The 19,987-nt window shown below is 43.9% G+C and overlaps 1 protein-coding gene across 2 annotated transcripts in view; it reads right to left on the bottom strand.

Moving 5' to 3' along the window:
* Positions 1-2,409: 2,409 nt before the first annotated feature.
* TAMM41 (TAM41 mitochondrial translocator assembly and maintenance homolog) overlaps positions 2,410-19,987 on the bottom strand; it is a 113,531-nt gene continuing 95,953 nt past the window's right edge. For both annotated transcript variants that reach the window (XM_088472718.1, XM_088472717.1), the window contains exons 7-8: positions 18,353-18,415; positions 2,410-2,566 (exon numbers count right to left, since the gene is read on the bottom strand). In XM_088472718.1, coding sequence (XP_088328844.1) covers positions 2,499-2,566; positions 18,353-18,415 — 131 coding nt within the window. In that variant the 3' untranslated portion in view covers positions 2,410-2,498. The remainder of the gene's footprint in view (positions 2,567-18,352; positions 18,416-19,987) is intronic.

Raw genomic sequence — 19,987 nt, 5'->3', positions numbered from 1 at the left:
TCATATGTCTAAACGTTAGGGTAAAGTCAGTTATTTTTTGGAAGGTGGTTTATTCTGCATTTGTTACAAAAAGTAAAACAAACTTTCACTACAATGTCAATGGACCTCATTTATACAGTGTTCACCATTAATCATTCAACCTGTACAATATATGAAAAATTAGTATGGGTAGGGAGGGGGTAGTTTGGTGGACATGGTAGAAAACCTGGTTGTTAGGTTATTTCATTGAATATTCTGAAGTCACCCAATCTCCAACCCTTGAAGCGTATTTTAATATCTAATCTTGCAACATCAAAAAAAAACATTTTGACCCAAATTTAATAGGCTCCAATTTGCTGGTCCCGGTGTTATTCCGGTGAGGTAGCTGCTAGATCTAAAGTATCAATTAATTTTACGGCAAAAGCATATCTCGCCATGACCAGCAAATTGCAGCCTATTAATTTGGGGCTTTGTCTTGCATGTAGGTGCATGCTTGTGTCTGGCCCACATTTAGCAAGGAATGCCTTACTACACCTTCATCGTCCTATCGGAAAGAGGACTGTTTTTTACGTACAGTCATGTACAGTACTGTCCAGTATACCCGATCACAATAGCGCAAACAATGGCACACAGTGTCCTAATACAGCATTTGCACTGAAAGCTCCAGACTTATTATTGAGTGCAAATTGGTAAAAAATCTACAGTTCATTCAACAGCTAAGTCCACCATTATAACATAACAGAAAAAGCCTGAGGAAAGAATGACTTACCTGTCTGTTGATGTTTGTTATACACAGGCTGTACTAGAATGTATCTGGCGACTTGTACTCGGGCTGTACGAAACTAGTGACATCGAAAGTACCTTGGCAGTTTACAACCACTGCAAACAGTGAGGAGAGATAAGCCCCATATCAGATGGAATCAGTATGAGTTGTGTACTTACCCGACAGAAAGCAGCCAGGTAAAGTTTTCTCTTCACATACAGTACACACACACACACACAGCCCACACACATATTATATTGTATATAGGAACCAGAGACGTATCTGAGGCACTGTTATGATGTTGCTCTATCAAAGTAAAATAAATTATACAAACATCAACAGTGCCTCTGGTGGTGAATTATTTATCATGGATGAACTCATTTTTCAGCATCATTTTCTGCTCTTGGGAATTCACTACTGTAAATAGTGAGCAGTTTTCTGCCAATACTGAGGCTTGACATGTAGACAATCATCAGCTATAACTCACAGCATAACATCAGTGCATGCACTTTGTGTGTCAGGTAACGGTCACATCTCACCCACTGGGCTGCGGGCAGCGGCACCTCCTACCATAAAATAGCAGCTGTCAAAAACTACAATGACTACACTTAGGGCCTGATTCTGAGTTGAACGTTGCTGCGATTGTTTTAGTGTCTGCGAATTTATGCTAATGCTAGGATCAGCCCTTCCCTTAGTGTATAGTGTTCAAGCATGCGTCTGACTTGGAGCATCTTTAGAGGCTGTAATACAGCCTGGCGAGTCTTTAGATGCCACTGTCGGTCGCGCCATCAAAACTTGCAGCAGCACTATGGCAGGCGCAAATTTTCCATCTCAGTATGGCCTCCAATCTGAGCGATTAAGCGTAATGCTCCCATAACACGCCCATAAAGAGGGTCCATCTCCGGGTGTCTGAACAGCCATCTACCAGTCAGCGCCCAGGAACGCCCAACACATTACTGCACCTCTGTGTACGGGTTGGGAACGGATGCCGGCGCTCAGAATCCAGACGCCGGCATCCCGACAAGGTTAGGGAACTGACACCTATTGGTTAAGTATCCTAACCCTACCCCTCTCCCTACCCTAACCCTCCCCCTGCTACCTAAACCCAACCTTCTACCTGCAGCCTAAACCTAACCCTCCCGCAGCTGCCTAAACCTAAACCCCCCTGCAGCCTAACTCTCCCCTCGCAGCCTAACCCCCCCCTAGTGCCTAACCCTCCCCTCCTCGCAGTCTAACCCTAACCCTTCCCTCCCACAGCCTATCCCTAACACTCCCCTTAACCCCAAAACTTACCGTCAGAATGCTAGTGATCGAGATGCTGGTGTCGGGATTCCGATGCTGGCATTCTAAGTGCCGGCTTCCCGACAGCCGTTATCTCAACTGCATCCTGTGTGTACACAGTGTAATACATGTGCCATAGTGGTATTAAAAGATTTGCCTGTACGCTCAGTAGCAAAATATGACTCAGTTCTGTGAATATTGGCATAGCACGCGACTCAGAACCAGGTCTTTAATGGCTATCTATGGTAACAGATTTGTAATGTATTTCAACTGTGATTTTTAGACCAAACCGCTACAGAAAAATCACTAACCATACCTGCAATCAGAGGAAATATAAAAAGTGTAATTAATGGAGCGTTGTAAAAAAAAACAACAAAACCAAGAACTTCACAGTTGAGGTCACTTTTTTATTAAATTCATAAAAAGCACAAATATAAATAATCAAATACTAGTATCAGCATACACATCCCATTTACTACCGGCGCAGACTCCTCATCATTTTGTAGAGTTTCTTTGCACTATACGAAACCGTTTTCTTAACACCTGAAAGAGAGAGAACATTCTTATTTTTTTGAAAATTAGCCAAGTCTGATAACTAAAATATTTGTTTCCTGCAATAAATATGTACCCATAATATTTATGTTCACTGTTATATATTTTGTGAAACATCTTCAGTCTAGCAATACACAAAGAACCAGTGACATCACTTTGTCATTGATTCCAGAATATTTTTATACAATGCATTCTCATGCATATTGCTTCAGCCCATGAGAAAAACTGTGTAATATGCAAAAACACTTTAATATTATGTAATGGTCAGAGCTTCATTAGTCACTTAAGATTTTACCGGATATAGGGCCTGATTCAGACCTGCTCGCACTGCACTATGGGAGTGACGTCATGACGTCACTCCCATAGTTCCTAGTAGTGGGCGCCGGGGACGGACGGATGGCAGCAGCACTGGAGCGGGGTTTAAGGTAAGTAGTGTTGTTGTTGTTTTTGTATGTGTGCGCGCGGGGAGGCTCACTACAGGGGGCATCATATGGGGGCACTACAGGGGCCTTACTATTGGGGGCACTTCAAGGGGGATTACTACTGGGGCACTGCAGGGAGCATTACTACTGGGGGCACTACAGGTGCCCTTACTACTGGGGGCCCTGCATAGGGGGACCACTACTGGAAGTATTGCATAGGGGGACCATTACTGGGGGGGCACTACCTACACGGGCACTGCATAGGGGGACCACTACTGGGGGAACTGTATAAAAGGAACTGAATAAGGGGGCGGCGGCAGCTGGGGCTGGCATAGGTGCTAGGGGGGTGGTAAATTTTAATTTGGGGGGGCACCAACATTTATCTTGCCTCCGGGCACCTGGGTGAAGTTACACCACTGGTAACAATCAATCAATTTGGAGAGCGTTACTAGTATTTCACTAGTAAAATGGGCACTTTCATTATTCGCAGATCTGATCTTTGGAGGAAAAGATCTGCAAATCACTGACAAATATCGGCAATGTATAAGCACATATTTGTGGATTGGAGAATTGTTAAATCGTGGCGGAAAAAAAAATGCAGAATCTGTGAATTATTTTATTTTTGTGATTGCTGATGTATGAACTAGCATTCCCACTAGGCTGTTTTAGCGGTGCACCATACCCTGCCCAATTTTAAAAGGGCAGAATGCGCCCTGCCCTCTTTGAAAGCACCCCGCTAAAACAGCCTGCGGGTGCCATCCCCAGCCACAGGCCGCAGTGTTCCGCGGGTGGGGAAAACTGCGGTGTAGCGATCACCTGCCGGGGAATAGATGCCGGGTGCATGCGCCCGGCATCTATTCACAGAGAAAGGAGAGCTTGGGGGCAGCCTGGCATGTCAGTAAGTGCCGGGCATGTCCCCAAGAGTGATGAAAAGGAGGTGGCCTGTGCCCCTTTTCTAGTGGCCACATCCCCCTTTTTGGGTGTGCACCCGTGTGCCCTTTCTCTAGGTCTGGGCCAGACCTAGAGTGAACACTATACCCATATGTTGGACATGATTTACTATACCGTTTGTCATAAATCACCAGTTTACCTTTGAGGGTGGAAAATGTAACATATTAACAAGCATCCCTGCTACTATGGGGTCACTCCTCTGGTATTTGCACTGGGCAGGGCCAAATTTGGAGTAGGTTGCAAACAGAGCTCATTGTAAAGATTTGTAGAAGTCTGTTTGACTAATAATCATGAGGCCTGACTTATATTCATGAGTTACTTGTTCCCAGTCAATTGTTAGCCTACACTCTCATGGCTATTAATTACGCACACAAAATGGCTGCCTCTGCTGTGTGTCAGTGGCTTGAGTGAGCATTGATGCCTTCTGGTTTTGTTCCATATTTACTAATAACCCTTAGTGAAGACAGCAGAAGAGGTAAGCAGTATAAAGTGGTAGAAAAATATAATAAAATATCTGCACTGCAATTCTCCAATCCTTTCCATCATGACAGAACTGCACATTGGTCGCTGTACTAGGTTAGCGTATTGTGACATGGAAACATCAGGAAAACAGTATTATAGAGGGAGATCAGATTTGACTACTTTAATTGTCATATTAGATTTCAGCAGGTTAATGTTTTGTTTTCACTGTGTGAATGCACAGCTTTGCCAAAAATCCAATAACATTAAAAACTAGACTATGAAATAACTGGATACTGCTATAAGGTGATTTCATTAGTAGATGCAGACTAAAGTATAGGTGTAAAGCAAATTAAAGGTTTATTTGTCCAAGTACATGAAAGGCAATACAGTATAATCCTCCGAGTAGGTCTCTTTATCGCCAGAGCTCCCATTATGTTTAGTTCACGCTAAAGCCTACATTTATATAAGCAAATAAGAGCATGAAATTAAACAAAATCTGAACAAACATCTATATTTATACTGTATATACAAAGACATAATTGGCACACAGGAGTTTATTAATCAAATGGCAATTTTTAAACTGCTGATTTTCATCGGCTTTGCAGCGAGATTTGGCAAAAGTCTTAGGGGTAAATTTACTAAGAATCCTATCTGGCCAAGTATAAACATGCTTCACATTGCATGGACAGGAGTAAGTTTGTTTCAAACAAACTCACAAATTTATTAAGAATCGTGTTTTCTGATGGTGTATAGAAGAGTGTTTGCGCACAGTTGTATTTGGACTGAACACAATAGACCTGCCTGTCAGCAGCGTGTTTAACAGAAGCACTGCAGAGATCAATGTGATCTGTACATGCTTCTGAGTGTAAAACAGGCATTAAAAGGTTACATTTTTTTCTAAAAAATGATGTGGGGACCCCCCTTAAAAGCATGACCAGCCCTGGACCTCTGAGCCCAGGCTGGGATAGGAAATTCAGGGAAACAACCAACGTGGGGTTCCTCCGATTTCCTTTACCCAACACCAGGCCCCCTGCCATAATGTAAACCAGCCCCAAACTGGTCAGCCCAGGGATGGCAACGCTCGGAAAGTGGGGACCCACTCCCAAGCTCTTCCCTGCATCCCTGGAGGCGGTGAGTGTAGGGGGAATGTTGCAGGATGCCACGTTATGATGGAGGTGCTTCTCTATCTGTGCAGAGAGTGACTGGCATACCTTCTGGTCAGAAATACACCAGGTGGATTGGTGAATTCATACAGTATAGAGGTGGGAACAGCTATGCGACTAATGATTGCACAATGATTACATTCTCAGCTTTTTGACCTGTATGAACTCATCTAAAGGTGTGGGAGGAGATGCAGCGGTCAGTAATGCACTTGAAAGGTAATTGTTTTGTCACAGAGCTGCAAGTGAATATCAAAACAGTACTAAACAGCGGCGGCTCCTTACCTGTCTGGCTGGGGGGTCTGCACATCATAGGCTGCAGTCTATGCATCCCTCTCCTCCCTGCCACCCCTGTGATTGACAGCTGATGTCACTGAGATGCGGGGCTTAAATCAGATGGCCACGAGGGGCGGAGTCTAAATAAGGGGGCGTGGTTTAAGCCTGGACCAGCTACCAGACAGGCTGGCTTTTATGGGCTGTAGCCCCTAGAAGCTAGATAGGGCTGCCGTAATAGCAGGAGAGTGGCTTCTCATGGGAAGTGCTCTCTCTAGCAGTCCCAGGGGCAGAAAACACCTCCCCTTGTGACTGCCTGTCTGGCTGTGATCAGCAGAGTGTGCTTCCAATGGGAAGTCACTGCTACTGATGGGCAATCCCTACAGATAGTGAATAGCAGGCCGGATGTTCCCCATTCCTGACTTAACCAATCAAAACCAGATATCAATAGGCTTGTCAGCTTCATTGAGAGCCAGCTGGTGGGCAAAGAAGGAAAGCACTCTTTTCAGGAGATTAGAGTCATTCTCCCTTATTCATCAGGAACTTTGGTCATATCTACAAATAATATACATTTTGTTGACCTTTGACCATCTAACCAACATCAGGAGGGTGCTTACACAATTTTAGACGCTGTGAACCCTCTGCTTTTGCACCCACTTCACTCATTATAAGATACACAAAAATTACCTCTACCATTCTCTTCCCAGATTTGTTTACATGTGGAACAGTGATTTACCTAGTTGTTTGATGACAGAGAATGGGCTAAAATATATAAATTCCCTCATTCCTGTTCTCTCAATGTCTCGGTGGTGGAAACTCAATTCAAGTTACTCTCTAGAGGGTATGTTTACTAAAGTGAGAGTTTTTAGAAGTGGAGATGTTGCCCATAGCAACCAATCAGATTCTAGCTATTATCTTCTAGAAGGTGCTAGTTAAATGTTAAGTAGAATCTGGTTGCTATGGGCAACATCTCCACTTCTAAAACCTCTCACTTTAGTAAATATACCCCTAGCTGTCTAGGATCCCAACTCTTCTACATAAATTCTCCCATTATAAATATGCCTTGGAGAGGCAAATATGCTATAGGCACTATGATGCATATTTGGTGGGTATGCTCGAAGCTGACCTTGTTCTGGCAGGCACGAAGCTCCAAGCAGAATAGATGTGCTATCAGAAACTAGCTTCTGACCTCTTTCACTTGATCAAGCCAGCCTCCAAATATAAATAGTCTTTACCAAAACATCTGACCAATGCTGCTAGGGATTTCAGGGCCTGATTCAGACCCACTCGCGAGCGCTATGCGCTCACAAGCGGGTCGATGGTGGCCCAGTGCGCATGCGTACGACGGAGCCGGCTCCGTCGTGCGCATGCCCGAGACCCGGATAGCGACGGGCAAACCGTCGCTCCGGGTCTCGTACCAAAGGGGGCGTGCTGTCGATGTTGAGTGACAGCACGCCCCCTTTGGTGTGTGGGCCGGGGGCATGGCTGCCCAGACGGAGGCATTCCCATGGGAATGCCTACCGTCTGGGGCCCGGCCCCACTGTCATCACAAGTGATGTCAGCGGGAGAGATTTCGGCTCTGTGAGAGCCGAAATCTCTCTGGGGCTTGCGGCAATGAGACCCTACCACAAGGGTCTCGTCACAAGCCCGAGACCATCGCGACCATCTTCCCGACTGCTCGCTATAGCTGTGGGTGGTCACCCACAGCTATGCGAGCGGCCAGGAGGCCGCTCTAAAAAAAACAGAAGGCCGGCCCTGATTCAGAGCGAGCGCTCTGTCAGAGCATCCGGCTCTGAATCAGGCCCTCATTTCACAACAAGACATTGGTGATGTGCTAATAAACAAATAAATAATATTCTATGTAGTTCCCGAAATGGCAGAAAAAGCTAAAGCACACATGGAGCAAAACCGGTCAGAGATTTACCTGCCAGTGATTATATATAACAGTAGCTTTGCTGCCACACTACTGAAACTTGGATCTTGTGCTGTGGATGCCTAATAGACTGAGGGCCTGATTCAGACCAGCTCGCGAGCGCTGTGCGCTCGCAAGCGGGTCGATGTTGGGCAAGTGCGCATGATGGACCCGGCTCCGTCGTGCGCATGCGCGAGACTCGGATAGCAACGGGCAAGCCGGCGCTATGGATCTCGCTACAAAGGGGGCATGCTGTCAATGGTGAGTGACAGCATGCCACCTTTAGTGGGCGTGCCGGGGGCGTGGCTGGCCAGACGGAGGCGTTCCCGGGGGAACGCCTACCGTCTGGGGCCGGCCCCACTGACATCACAAGTGATGTCAGTGGGAGTGCTTTTGGCTCTGATAGAGACAAAAGCACTCCAGGGCTTGCGGCAGACGAGGCCCTACCACAAGGGTCTCGTCGCAAGCCCGATGGACCATCTTTTTGGCCGCTCGCTATAGCTGTGGGTGGTCACACACAGCTATGCGAGCGGCCAGGAGGCCGCTCTAAAATCAGGAAGGACGGCCCTGATTCAGAGTGAGCGCTCTGTCAGAGCGTCCGGCTCTGAATCAGGGCCTGAGTCTCAAGCCGGGAGCTGCAAGCTCCATCAGCACATATATACAAGCGTCTGTGACTCAGAACAGCTCACTTTGCTTGGGATTGTGCATTGCAAACTCCCTTGGTTATCAGCTGCACACGTGAAACACAGACCGGACCCCACACTACTTTCTAGGAGTGCCCACCGTGAGCGTGCTTTTTAGGAGGTGTGTCCTTCCAAACTCAACGGATTGTTCATGGGACTCTGCAACTAGGTATTGATGTAGTGAGAGACTGGTATAACAGGGTGCGCACTTATATTATACAGAAAGAGCTTTATAGATTTATTATCGGATTTTCCACATGTCATTAATTTAACAAAGATCCAGATTCATTTCTATTAGAGGCAGTATATTTTATATATTTAAATTCTCAGGAGTGCATTTGAATCTTTCTGTATTGGATAAATGTGATTATTTATAAGTGTAAATGTGATTATATGTACTGACATATTCCATCTTTATAAAGATTATTATTATTATACAGGTGGTGTCTTGAGAATTTTTTTCTGCCATTTTGGGAACTACATAGTAAATTATTTATTTGTTTCTTAGCGCATCACCATTGTCTTGTTGTGGTATCTCTATATTGGTAGTGGGCAGACACAAGCCCATTGGGTGAATTTGTTGCTATTATTTATAATGTTTCTATTCATTGATTAGCGTCCAGTCTTTTTGTTTCTCTGTTTAGGGATTTCATTTCAGCTCATCTACAACCTCACTCCCCCATTCTATAAAATATTGGTTTGGTCCATTAATGACATAGCAGCAAGAAATAGATTTCAAAAATTTCCGACCACCTGGTTTCCGTGGCCGGACTTCTAATATTCCCCTCTTATCAAACACATTTAACGCTAAGATTCTCCTAGCCAACATCTAATTTCTCCCCGATGATGAGTCATAAGTAGTTGCATCATCTCAGGGTCTAGGCTGAACGAGGCCGCAACTCCTCTCCCCTTCCCTATACCTTCCGGTTTCTTACTTTCTCATGTATTACTCTTGGGGTCAGATGTAGACCTTCTTTGTAATCGCTTATGCTCAGTGTAGACACTACCCTTGCACCAATGTCCAGATGTTCACCCAAGATTTTTATTAGCTCAGGGCCTGATTCAGAGCCGGACGCTCTGACAAGAGCGCTTGCTCTGAATCAGGGCCCTCCTACCTAAAATTGGAGCGGCCTCCTGGCCGCTCGCATAGCTGTGGGTGACCACCCACAGCTTATGCGAGCGGCCAAAAAGATGGTCGCGATGGTCAAGACCATCGGGCTTGCAACGAGACCCTGCGGTAGGGTCTCGCTGTCGCAAGCCCAGGAGTGCTTTTGGCTCTATCAGAGCCAAAAGCACTCCCACTGACATCACTAGTGATGTCAGTGGGGCCGGCCCCAGATGGTAGGCGTTCCCATGGGAATGCCTCCATCTGGGCAGCCACGCCCCCGGCACGCCCACCAAAGGGGCCACTCACCATCGACAGCACGCCCCCCAAAGCCACTCACCATCGACAGCACGCCCCCTTTGGTGCAAGACCCATAGCGACGACTTGGCCATCGCTATGCGGGTCTCGCGCATGCGCACGACGGAGCTCACTCCGTCGCGCGCATGTGCACTAGGGCACCATCGACCCGCTTGCGAGCGCTCAGCGCTCGCGAGCGGGTCTGAATCAGGCCCTCAGTCCAGTGCCTCTGTTTGTAAGCCTATCTATATATGCACATCGGTTTATATACCCAATGGCTTTGTCTTATGCGTACTGCACGGGGAAAAGCACCAGAGTACATTCACTCTGACACAACAAAACAGAACTGTTCACGTTAACCAAATAACATTGGAGACTATACAGTATTGTGTAAGCTTTTATTCTAAGTTTTCTATCAGAAACATGAGATGCCTTCTGCTCAATGTACCTGTGAAACAAGCGGAAGTTATGACTTCTTTATAAACACTATGTATGATGCTTTATGGAAAGGAGCATCTTGTTCCATTATCACTATGAACAAACATTGTAACCCAGGGCCTGCATTTAGATGAATCGGTGTCACGTATCTGCCCGCAGTCATGGGCTGGGTACTGCATCCATCTGCTGGCACAATAGTATTTAAGTGCGTTTTGCATAACGACTCTACAGGTCTCAGATACCATGTCATAATATCCAATTATGTGAACTAAACCATTTAAAGAACTCCAAAACCTAAAACCCAATACCCATCAAAAACCACTCCTGCCATAGATACGCTCTCCAGGGCACTGTGAGCCCAATTCAAAGTTGCAGCTGCGACTATGACTATTTATGCAACAGCGTCTGCGTCTTTATGCAAATGCTGCGACCGATTCTCAGTCTGAGACGCCCACGGGCGGCGGCGTTATTCCTGAAGATGCACCATCGGTCCCAACATCAGAGATCGCACCGTCTAAACAGGTGCAATTTTGCCATATGAATATGGCCGATGTCAGTGCAACTGTGTCTTTGAAAGCCTTTGCTGACCGCGACACACCCGCATCGGGCTAGCCACTCCTGTTACCACCTTGAAACTGCATCTCTCTGCATACAATTTCGATCTGCGTTTTAGAGCATCAGCCATTGAAGTGCATGAGCAGTGTAACCTGGACGCAGGCACAAACTGAAAACATCAGCCGCTTGCGTACGGCATCAACATTATGAACACCTTGGAAACAGGCCCTATGTATGTATAATTTGGAAAGGAGTGTAGCTTGGGCCGCTTGTGGGTGTGTAATTATAGGACTGATTTCTCAGACTGAATATTGTAGTTTGCCTTGTAGCCAACAGGAGGAGGGGAATGTGGTTCTCAATAGAGTGAATTTATTCTCTGCATATTCCATATCTGTTGTGAAAGTATTTGCATTCCAATAAAGAGGACACCTGCCCTGAAAAATTCCTATAGTAACCCTCTACCAGCCTCTCTCTTCTGCATCCCACTGTCACTTAGTAGTGCAGGTACAATAAGTACAAGGTAAAGATTGCCCTGCTCAAATGATCTTGCAATCTAGGAACCCAGTCATGACTAATGCGTGGGCAGGCTTGTATATGCTCCATCTTACGTCTCCCTCTGTACTCCTGTCGCCCCCTTTCTCATGATTTTTTCTCTCTCGCTATGGTCTCTCTCTTTTCATCTCTTCGTTTTGCTCTTTTTCACTCTCTCTGTTCTCGCTCTCTTTCCTCGGGTGTCTGTGTGGGTCTCTTTTCTGCCCGTTTCTTGTTCGTCTCCATTCTCTCTCTCTTTTTAGACTTTGGTACCTCCCCCTGCGCAGACCCATTTTCAGTGCTCCCAGTTTTTGTCACGACCACCAGACACTGGCTGAGGCGAGTGCTGTGCACATTACTACAGTCACCTGAGCGTGTGTGCACGGTGCACCTAATGTGTGCATGTATGTCTGGGGAGCAGGGGCAGGATTGTGGAGTGCTCAGAGTGTGTGGATTTTTTTTTTCATTTTAATGAGACTTGGCAGTAGTCACGCCATGCACGTGCCAACGCGATAACATCATTTTTATGAAGAATTTATGTCATTATATAGATCATCCTTAGCAGTACCTTATGTCTTTTAATCTTTACTATTTACTTTTGAGAAGTCGAAGTTTTCTTCTTTGCATGTGGCCTGTGCATCCCTGTGTGTCTTTTTCCTTTCTTCTATTACGCTTTGTTGTTGTTGTGGATAATGTTATTGGTTTATTTTCAGGAGTGTATTTGTTTTCATCATGAGGAAATGTGTGATGTGTAAGTATTGTATGAAAATAACAGAAAGGATTGGAGACCGTAGATGTGTGTTATGTTGGAACTCTCTGGAAGTGACATCACTGACAAAGGTGGAAGGGTCACAGTTCAGATCAACTGTTATTAAATGCTAATGTGATGATGTCATTTAGATAATCGGTTGATTTTAGAATATAAAAGATTACTGCTGATATTTCCAGATAATATTTCAGTGTAATATTTGTTACTGGAAATATTTAAGGGAAAAAACTAAACAGAAACACATGATACAAGGCTAGTCTGTTATGTGTTACGGAACCGAAACATTTCATGGGTCAAGGTGCCAATTTAAACCCGCAGTACCTACTAGAAAAAGGTGGTCGTTGCAGGGGCTCCCTATTTTTGTTTTTATTGCTTCACTCAATTTTGTATACCATCCTACCAGGTTTAGCCAATGGCTGTAAAAGGTTTAGAGGAGTATCCAAAATATGACCGCACACAGCAGTCCCCTTGGCTCCGTGGAAGTTCCCTGTGCCATTTACTAGGTGGTATTGCAGCTTTAAGATGGAAATGTGCTCTTCATCAATATTACTATTCTCTAGATGTGTATTGTGATACTATGGGTGTACCAATCTGTGTCTCTGCAGCTGTTGTAGAATGACAAGTCACAGCGTGCCCTAACAGTTATGAGGAGAGATTTATCAAAGCTTGGTTTGAGATAAAATGGAGAGAGATAAAAGTACCAACCAATCAGCTCCTGTCATTTTTCATACACAGCCTGTGAAATAACAGTTGGTAGCCCATTGGTTAGTACTTTATCTCTCTCCAAGGTTTGATATATCTCCCCCATGGTCTGCTGAGGCTTGATGTTCCAAAACAGCTGAAGAGCTGCTGGTTCCCTTAGCCTAGTAAACATGCTAAATCATTGCAATCTGATAAAGAGCCTGGCCAAATTAAACAAATCACGCAATTTTGTAATCTCTAACACAATGCAGATGATACCTAAGTGAAATTAGCAGCAGTTTTTTTTTTTTTGAGCAAAAGAAACAGATTAGGAAAATGGAAAAAAAAATGGGTTCAATTTGTAATAATGACAATAAACTACCAGTGGCTCCTAAACAAAGAGGGCCCCCACACAGGATCCAACTGCTCAACACCTCCCGAGAACAGGTGCCCAAGCAGTGGAAGACTGGGCACGCACCCCCACCACCCCGCCAACGGGCCAATGCTACTCAGACAAAAAACGCATTAGGCTGCGGTCACGTGTTGTCATCCATGGATTATATGTGGAAGGACGTCTACCTGCTTATCACCCACCCGCTCTTTAACTGTGGCACACCAGCCGGCCTTTGCAGTGGTTCCTGACTACCGCTGACCAGTGAATGAAGCCTGTCTATTTTAGGGTGGGTACACACTAGGCCGATATCGGGACGAATTATCATACTGGAACGGCAAATTATCTACATCAGCTAGTGTGTACCCTCAATAGCGTGCTTCCGTGAACAACACACAAGATCGTTTGATTGACCTTGCAACACAGTAAATCAAAACATATTGTGTGTGCAGCAGTGTATTTTAATGAAGGATGGAATTAGGTATTGTTCATTAAGTCGGCTACTGTGTACTGGCAATTTGTGATGGTTTGGGGTGAAGAGAAATCACCTCGACCATCTGCATGATTTGCTGCTTGTGCTAATGTGTACCCACCCTTATGTTGGCCATACACTAGCACGATTTCGGGCCGATTTCTCGATTTTCGATGCATCGTACGATGAATCGTGTACAAATCGTTTACTTTTTAAGTAGGATACGATCCGATGCACGCTCCCGCAGCTGCTAAAACGTATCGTATTATCAGATGTGCAGCCCAAATGATAAGTCGTATTCGTATGCTGATCATGCCGTGTTTTTCAGCATGCGATGCATCGGGCGTCCGAGCGGCGTCATTTACATCTATTACGATCGCATGTTTTTGGTGATGCACACGATCAATCGTATCATGATCCGTTGTATAGGGATGAGTGAACGTATGACAGATCGTATGTGAAATAAGCACAAAATCGTTCGGCCGGGACTGCCAGGGAGTTCAAGGGAAATTGTAAGATGAATCTTATGTTATGCTAGTTGTACTAGTGTATGGCCAGCATTAGTCATACACACGGAAGGGCGGCTCTTTGACGTTTCCGGTCTCAGCTGGAGACCAGTGGCAGCTCTAGTGGTGCACGTAATCCTTTCTGCATGTGCGGCTTCATTGGTGCTAAGAGTTTGAGCACTGTTGCAGGATTTGTAAGGAGCGATACCCACCAGCTGGTGACCAGTGACAGCTTAAGTCTGGCCTCAACCCTTCCTGTATGTGCAGCTTCATTAGTACAAGGAGTGTGTGGTACCGCTACTGGATTTGTCAGGAGTACTCTCATTATGTCATTATCACTTATGTTATATTCAAATACCTCAAATTGTCTGTCAACTAACTACAGACACAGCAGAGTGGAATGATATGTTATAATGTTCTGAACATGTTTTTTATAAAATCACATTGACTATGAAAGTTCTCTCTCTGAAGTTTACCATAGAATGGCAGTTAGACTGATACAAGTTATTACTGCAATAACATTGTGCAACACTGTTTCCTTTCTCCTTTGCCAGATTCATCCTGCAATTTGGAACTTGAGTTTCCTATGAACATTTCTAGCTCTGCGATTTACAGTGGACATATGATCACCAAGCTTAGTGTTCATTCTAGCACCCTGCACCTGTCACAACCCGTTAAGTTCCTCTTTCCTGCCTGGGGTGTCGCTCTCTGCTCTGGTGCTTCTAGCACACTCAGCTTTTTAACGACCTTCCTCTTTTTTCCATGGATCATTGCGTTTTATATTTTAATTATCTTTAAAATTGTTAAATATGTCCATTTGCACTCCTAATATATATAATTTTTTTTTTTTTAGTTTACGTTGGTCTCTCACTGAGTGAGCAGCTCCTAGATATATATTTATATTTTCACTAATAATTTTAGAAGCGCCTGGTTGTTCTTTCCTTTTATTTTTTTTTGCATTAACTTCTATTTAAGTTTGTAAGGACACCCCTAGACCAAAAAGCACACAACAAAATAGGCCCAAGGCCATTCAGTGTATAGTATACCAACTGTTGCATTTAAAAAATACAGGATAAAAAACACTAACATAACATAAAAAAGCATCAGCAGTCCGACCTCACCCTAGCCAGGGTCTATATATTTGTATAGTATTTATATATAGTATCTTCTATACTGTGGTTACTTAGGGTAGTGACACAGTGATGATTATTATTGGATGCTGTTTTCTACAGGGGAAAACGGCTATTTTTACTTTCTTATTTATTATTAATGGTTAAGACTCACTCAGTGGCACTGGCTGGGACAGGCTCCTGGATACTTCCGCCCCACCGCCTGCCCCTGTCTGTAACAGTTTTAACACAGTGGACCGAACCTCACCTGCCAGTGTCACACAGCGCAGCCGCAGTGCGCCACTCCCTGCCCGACTCACAACAGCAGCTACTAGCTACTCCGCAGAGTGAATTCACCCAAGGAACTGCGGGAGCCCTGGGCGGGGAGACGTCATGACGTAGTGACGTCTCTCCCATCCCAATAGATGCCGGGCTTTAGGTCGCCGGGACTTGGGAGGCTGAGACTCCTATTGAGTCACATGTAGGGGGGAGCCGGAGGCTGTAGGTGTTGGCTCTCCTCCAGCTGGGCGCTGCGGCCGTGCATTGCGCTTTAAGCACCGGCCGCCTAGCGCCAGCAGAGAGATTAGAGAATTAGGTGGTCGGCAGGTGTTCCGCTCTCAGGGCAGTTGCGCTAGCCGCACCACCCAAGCTATGGCCCAGGCTGTGCTCATCCTGTATCATTATGGGAGAGAAACATGCCTCGTGTTAAAATGAACAATGGTGCGGCTAAGATGATATATCCCAAATAATTTCAGCTTCCCACCTGTGTGCCGGTAATTATCACATAACTCTGATTAACTTCAATACAGGTGTTCTTTTTTAGTGTTTTATCCGCTAGGTTACATTGCTGACAGCGCCAAATACTGGAGGGAAATCAGGTGTAACATCCTATAATCACAATAATGAATGGCTATCTGTGGGAACATATTTGCACTGATTTTCAGCACTGACTTTTCTGACTGTGGGCCTGATTCAGAGATGGGAACAGAGTAAGATAGAGCAAGTATCTGTGCACCTGGACAAACCATGTTGCAATGCAAGGGGTGCAATACATACATTTATTTTGCATGCAGGGTAAATATTGGCTGCTTTTGCATGTAAATGCACAAATGCTGGACAGCTGTATTTTTACACTGCGATTTAGATTTTAGTTTGGACGACCCCTCCCAAATCTACATCTCTCTGCACATGTTACATCTGCCCCACCTGCAGTGCAGCATGGTTTTACCAAGATGTTGAGTTACTTACTCTTTCTTACTGTATTCCCAAATCTTAATCAGGCCCTGAATCACTAGTGTGACACTTGTTTTTGAAAGAGTGCGCTTCAGTCTGCTCCTTCACTGAAGAAGCCTATCATCCTTTACCAAGATGGCCGCCAAGGATGTTACTGTGCATGTGAGGCTGCTCCACCTTTACTGTGCTGAGCGTTGCAGTGCTACACGGATGTGTGAATACATACAAATACCTGTATAACTGCTGTATTACAAGTCTGGATGTTTGCCACTTACCTACGCTGTCATCACTTATACTGCTATTGTATTGCTGTATCCTAGCAAGCCTGGTTAAGAAACAATATCGTGGCCATACGCCATACTCACATTCCGCTGGTGCCTATTGTTAAGCAACTATGTTTCATACCAATGGCACATATCAACAAATCTAAATCACAGTGGTGCAATCAGGAGGAAACTATACAGTTCTTTAATTAGTTGAGTATTCTAAACAAGAATTCATATGATTGTAATAATCTTTATTCATAGACATAGGTATGATTTTGTGAAGTGTCTATGTCGTACACCTCAATAACATTTGCCATTCTGAAATCCTGATAACCAGGATATGCACATTAAAGTTCTATCTTTAAGTAAGCCCTCGGAATCACTTTCTTACTGGAGTGTTTTACTTAAGGTGCGTACACACAGAACAATTTATTTCAACGATATGAACGATATCGATATTGTTCAATGATATATCGTTCCGTGTGTATGCAATGAACGACCAACGATGTGCGCTCCCGCTGGACGTTAACAATACTGACCATCGTCCATGTATGCAGGCCAACCTGGATGATATTGTTATCTCTCCATAGGAGTCCGCGATCCTTGATAGTGGGTTGTTGGTGTTTTTTTGGTGTGTGGATATCGTTCATCCAGCACATCAGGATTTTTAAAGGGAAATCGTTCAGCGATATCGTTATCGCCGACGATAGTTCCGTGTGTACCCAGCATTAGACCTGCAGCTTTCAGCTTATTAGTCTGTATGTATGTGGGCTCAGTAATCAGCCGCCACTCACTCGTAGAGTGCAAATATTACACTGGGGAATTTGCAAGAGATAAGTTTAATGCAAACCAAACTGCATTGTGAGGAGCACTTAGGGTTGCATAAAATTGGATTTAAAAAAAATCAAAAAAGTATATATTTGATTTAAATCCGATTTTTTGGAATTAAATAGGATTTTTTATTAATAATTTTTTTTAAATAAACGTTTAAAAAATGTAAAACGTTTACTTAAAAAAAAATTATTAATAAAAAATCCTAAGTAAACGTTTTATATTTTTTAAACATTTAAAAAAATGATTAATAAAAAATCCTATTTAAAATCAAATAAATCCGAGCATTTGATATAAGCAGTTTAGGTCCTGATTTAGTAGTAGGCGTAAACCCTGGAAGGTTTAGTTTTATACCCTGGCAATATTGTGATGGTGTGCTAATGCAAGGACACCTTTAGAATTGAGAGCTGGGGGGATGGGGTAAAGATGAATGAGGACGACCTAGCTCTAAATCTTATCATAAAAATAAAACTTCCCATTTTCTGTGTTCTGCATGCAATATAAGGCAGTATTTTCTCTGCATGGAAATCGAACAAAAATAAATAAAATAATTTGCATTTGCTCCTATTGGTTTGCCCAGATGCAAATTTGCTCTCTCAGCTGTATTTGCTCCAGACTCTAAGAGGCCCTTATTGTGTCATATTGCAGTGGAATTAGAATAATGAAAATAATAAGCAGCTAAAGCATTTAATGGCCTAACATGGCCAGATGATTGTTATAAAGCCCTTACCAGCAGTGACTATCCCTTTAACGCTCTGAGTCAAACTGGATGATTTCACTATGCCAATTATAGCTGTAAAGAGACAGAAAATGAACGTTACTCATCACATGCAAGTAAAGGACAATTATACTTCAATCGAAGAAATGTTCACACATTGTAAAGGGTCAATCCGTGCTTAGGCACATGAAATTACATAAGGCAAATGTATTATCTATGGCTGTAAATACTATTTAAAGAGACAATAATAGACGTTTTTTTCTAAGAGCTATTAATAATTAACAAAGCAAATTCTGATAGTGGAGTTAAACCACATGGACAATATACAAGGGCTTGATTAAAGTAAAAACTTGTGTTACTGAAACGTACGTCTGACGGACTATTTGCTGAATACACTACTTAATTTAAAAATAAACTATTTCTGCATTTCAAGTGGGTGCTGGTCTCTCCATTGTCCCTGCTGGAGGGGTAAGGGTTCTACTTATATTTATACACACACACACAAAAACAAAAGATGTCCGGCACTCAACCACAACCAATGTACTAATTCCTGGTGCCTTCCCAAATTACAATAGACACTGAGAAACAAGTAGGTGATACTCAGGCTTCAGCTTCAATAACGAGAACGGCCTATAGAGGTCAATGTTTCAGTGAGCTTTAATCACTTCCATTGTCTACCATGCACTAGGCCAGTCATAAAGCAATCACTATAGGTTACTACGCATTTGTACTTGATTAATAAATAACCATCAATATGTCTAAAGTAAGGGTGGGCAATACGTAGTCCTCCTACTGCTGTGGGACTACACATTCCAAAATACCCTGCCTAAGTTTTGCCATCAGGGCATGCTAAAATTGTGGCAGGGCATGCTGGCATATGTAGTTCAAAAACAGTAGTTGGAAGGCAGCTTATTGCCCACTCTTAGTCTAAAGACACATCCACGTCAGAAAACCACCGGGGAAATAGCGTGGCACAGCAATGCATTGATCTCGCCTATGCAATGAGGAAACTGAAAGAAAAATATGATTGTGAACAAAATAACTGCCCACAGGTACTATTGGAAGCAGACAGCAATTGTATCCAGTCTCTGAGGATGACCGAGGCATAAGAACTAGCACTCGCTTTCCTTACAAATATCGTATCTGAGGATAGCGATCAGCGAAATAGGCCCAAAAGAAAACAATATCAGTACATAGTGTAACAGCGGTCAAACAAATCAGCTAAATAAATCTTAAAACACAAAAATAGTAGACCTTTAAATCAGATAAATAAAAGGCAACAAATTTGTGGTAGATTTGTCAAACTTTTTAAAGAGCACAAGTAGAGAAGCTGCAACCAATTAAGTTCTATGATATTTATCTAGTATAGGATTTATTTAGGATCCCAGCAGTCACAATACCAGTTCCGGACTCCAGACGGTTAGAATCACGACGGTGAGTATTAGGGTTAGGCACTAGGGGGAGGGTTAGGAATAGGCTGAAAGAGAGGACGGTCAGGGTTAGGCTGCCAAAGGGGACGCTTAGGGTCAGGCTGGGTACACACACTTGACAACATTTTTAACAATTTGGCCAATTCCGACGCATCGGAGCGACAAAAATCGTTAAAGTCGTCAAGTGTGTACTCACTATCACAATGCAGATGTGCTC

The sequence above is a fragment of the Taudactylus pleione genome, unplaced genomic scaffold (assembly GCF_031769625.1).
Source record: "Taudactylus pleione unplaced genomic scaffold, aTauple2 ptg000128l, whole genome shotgun sequence".
In the NCBI taxonomy this organism is placed as follows: Eukaryota; Metazoa; Chordata; class Amphibia; order Anura; family Myobatrachidae; genus Taudactylus; species Taudactylus pleione.
The sequence above is the reverse complement of the archived record's forward strand: the minus strand, read 5'-3'. Positions and strand labels throughout refer to the sequence as shown.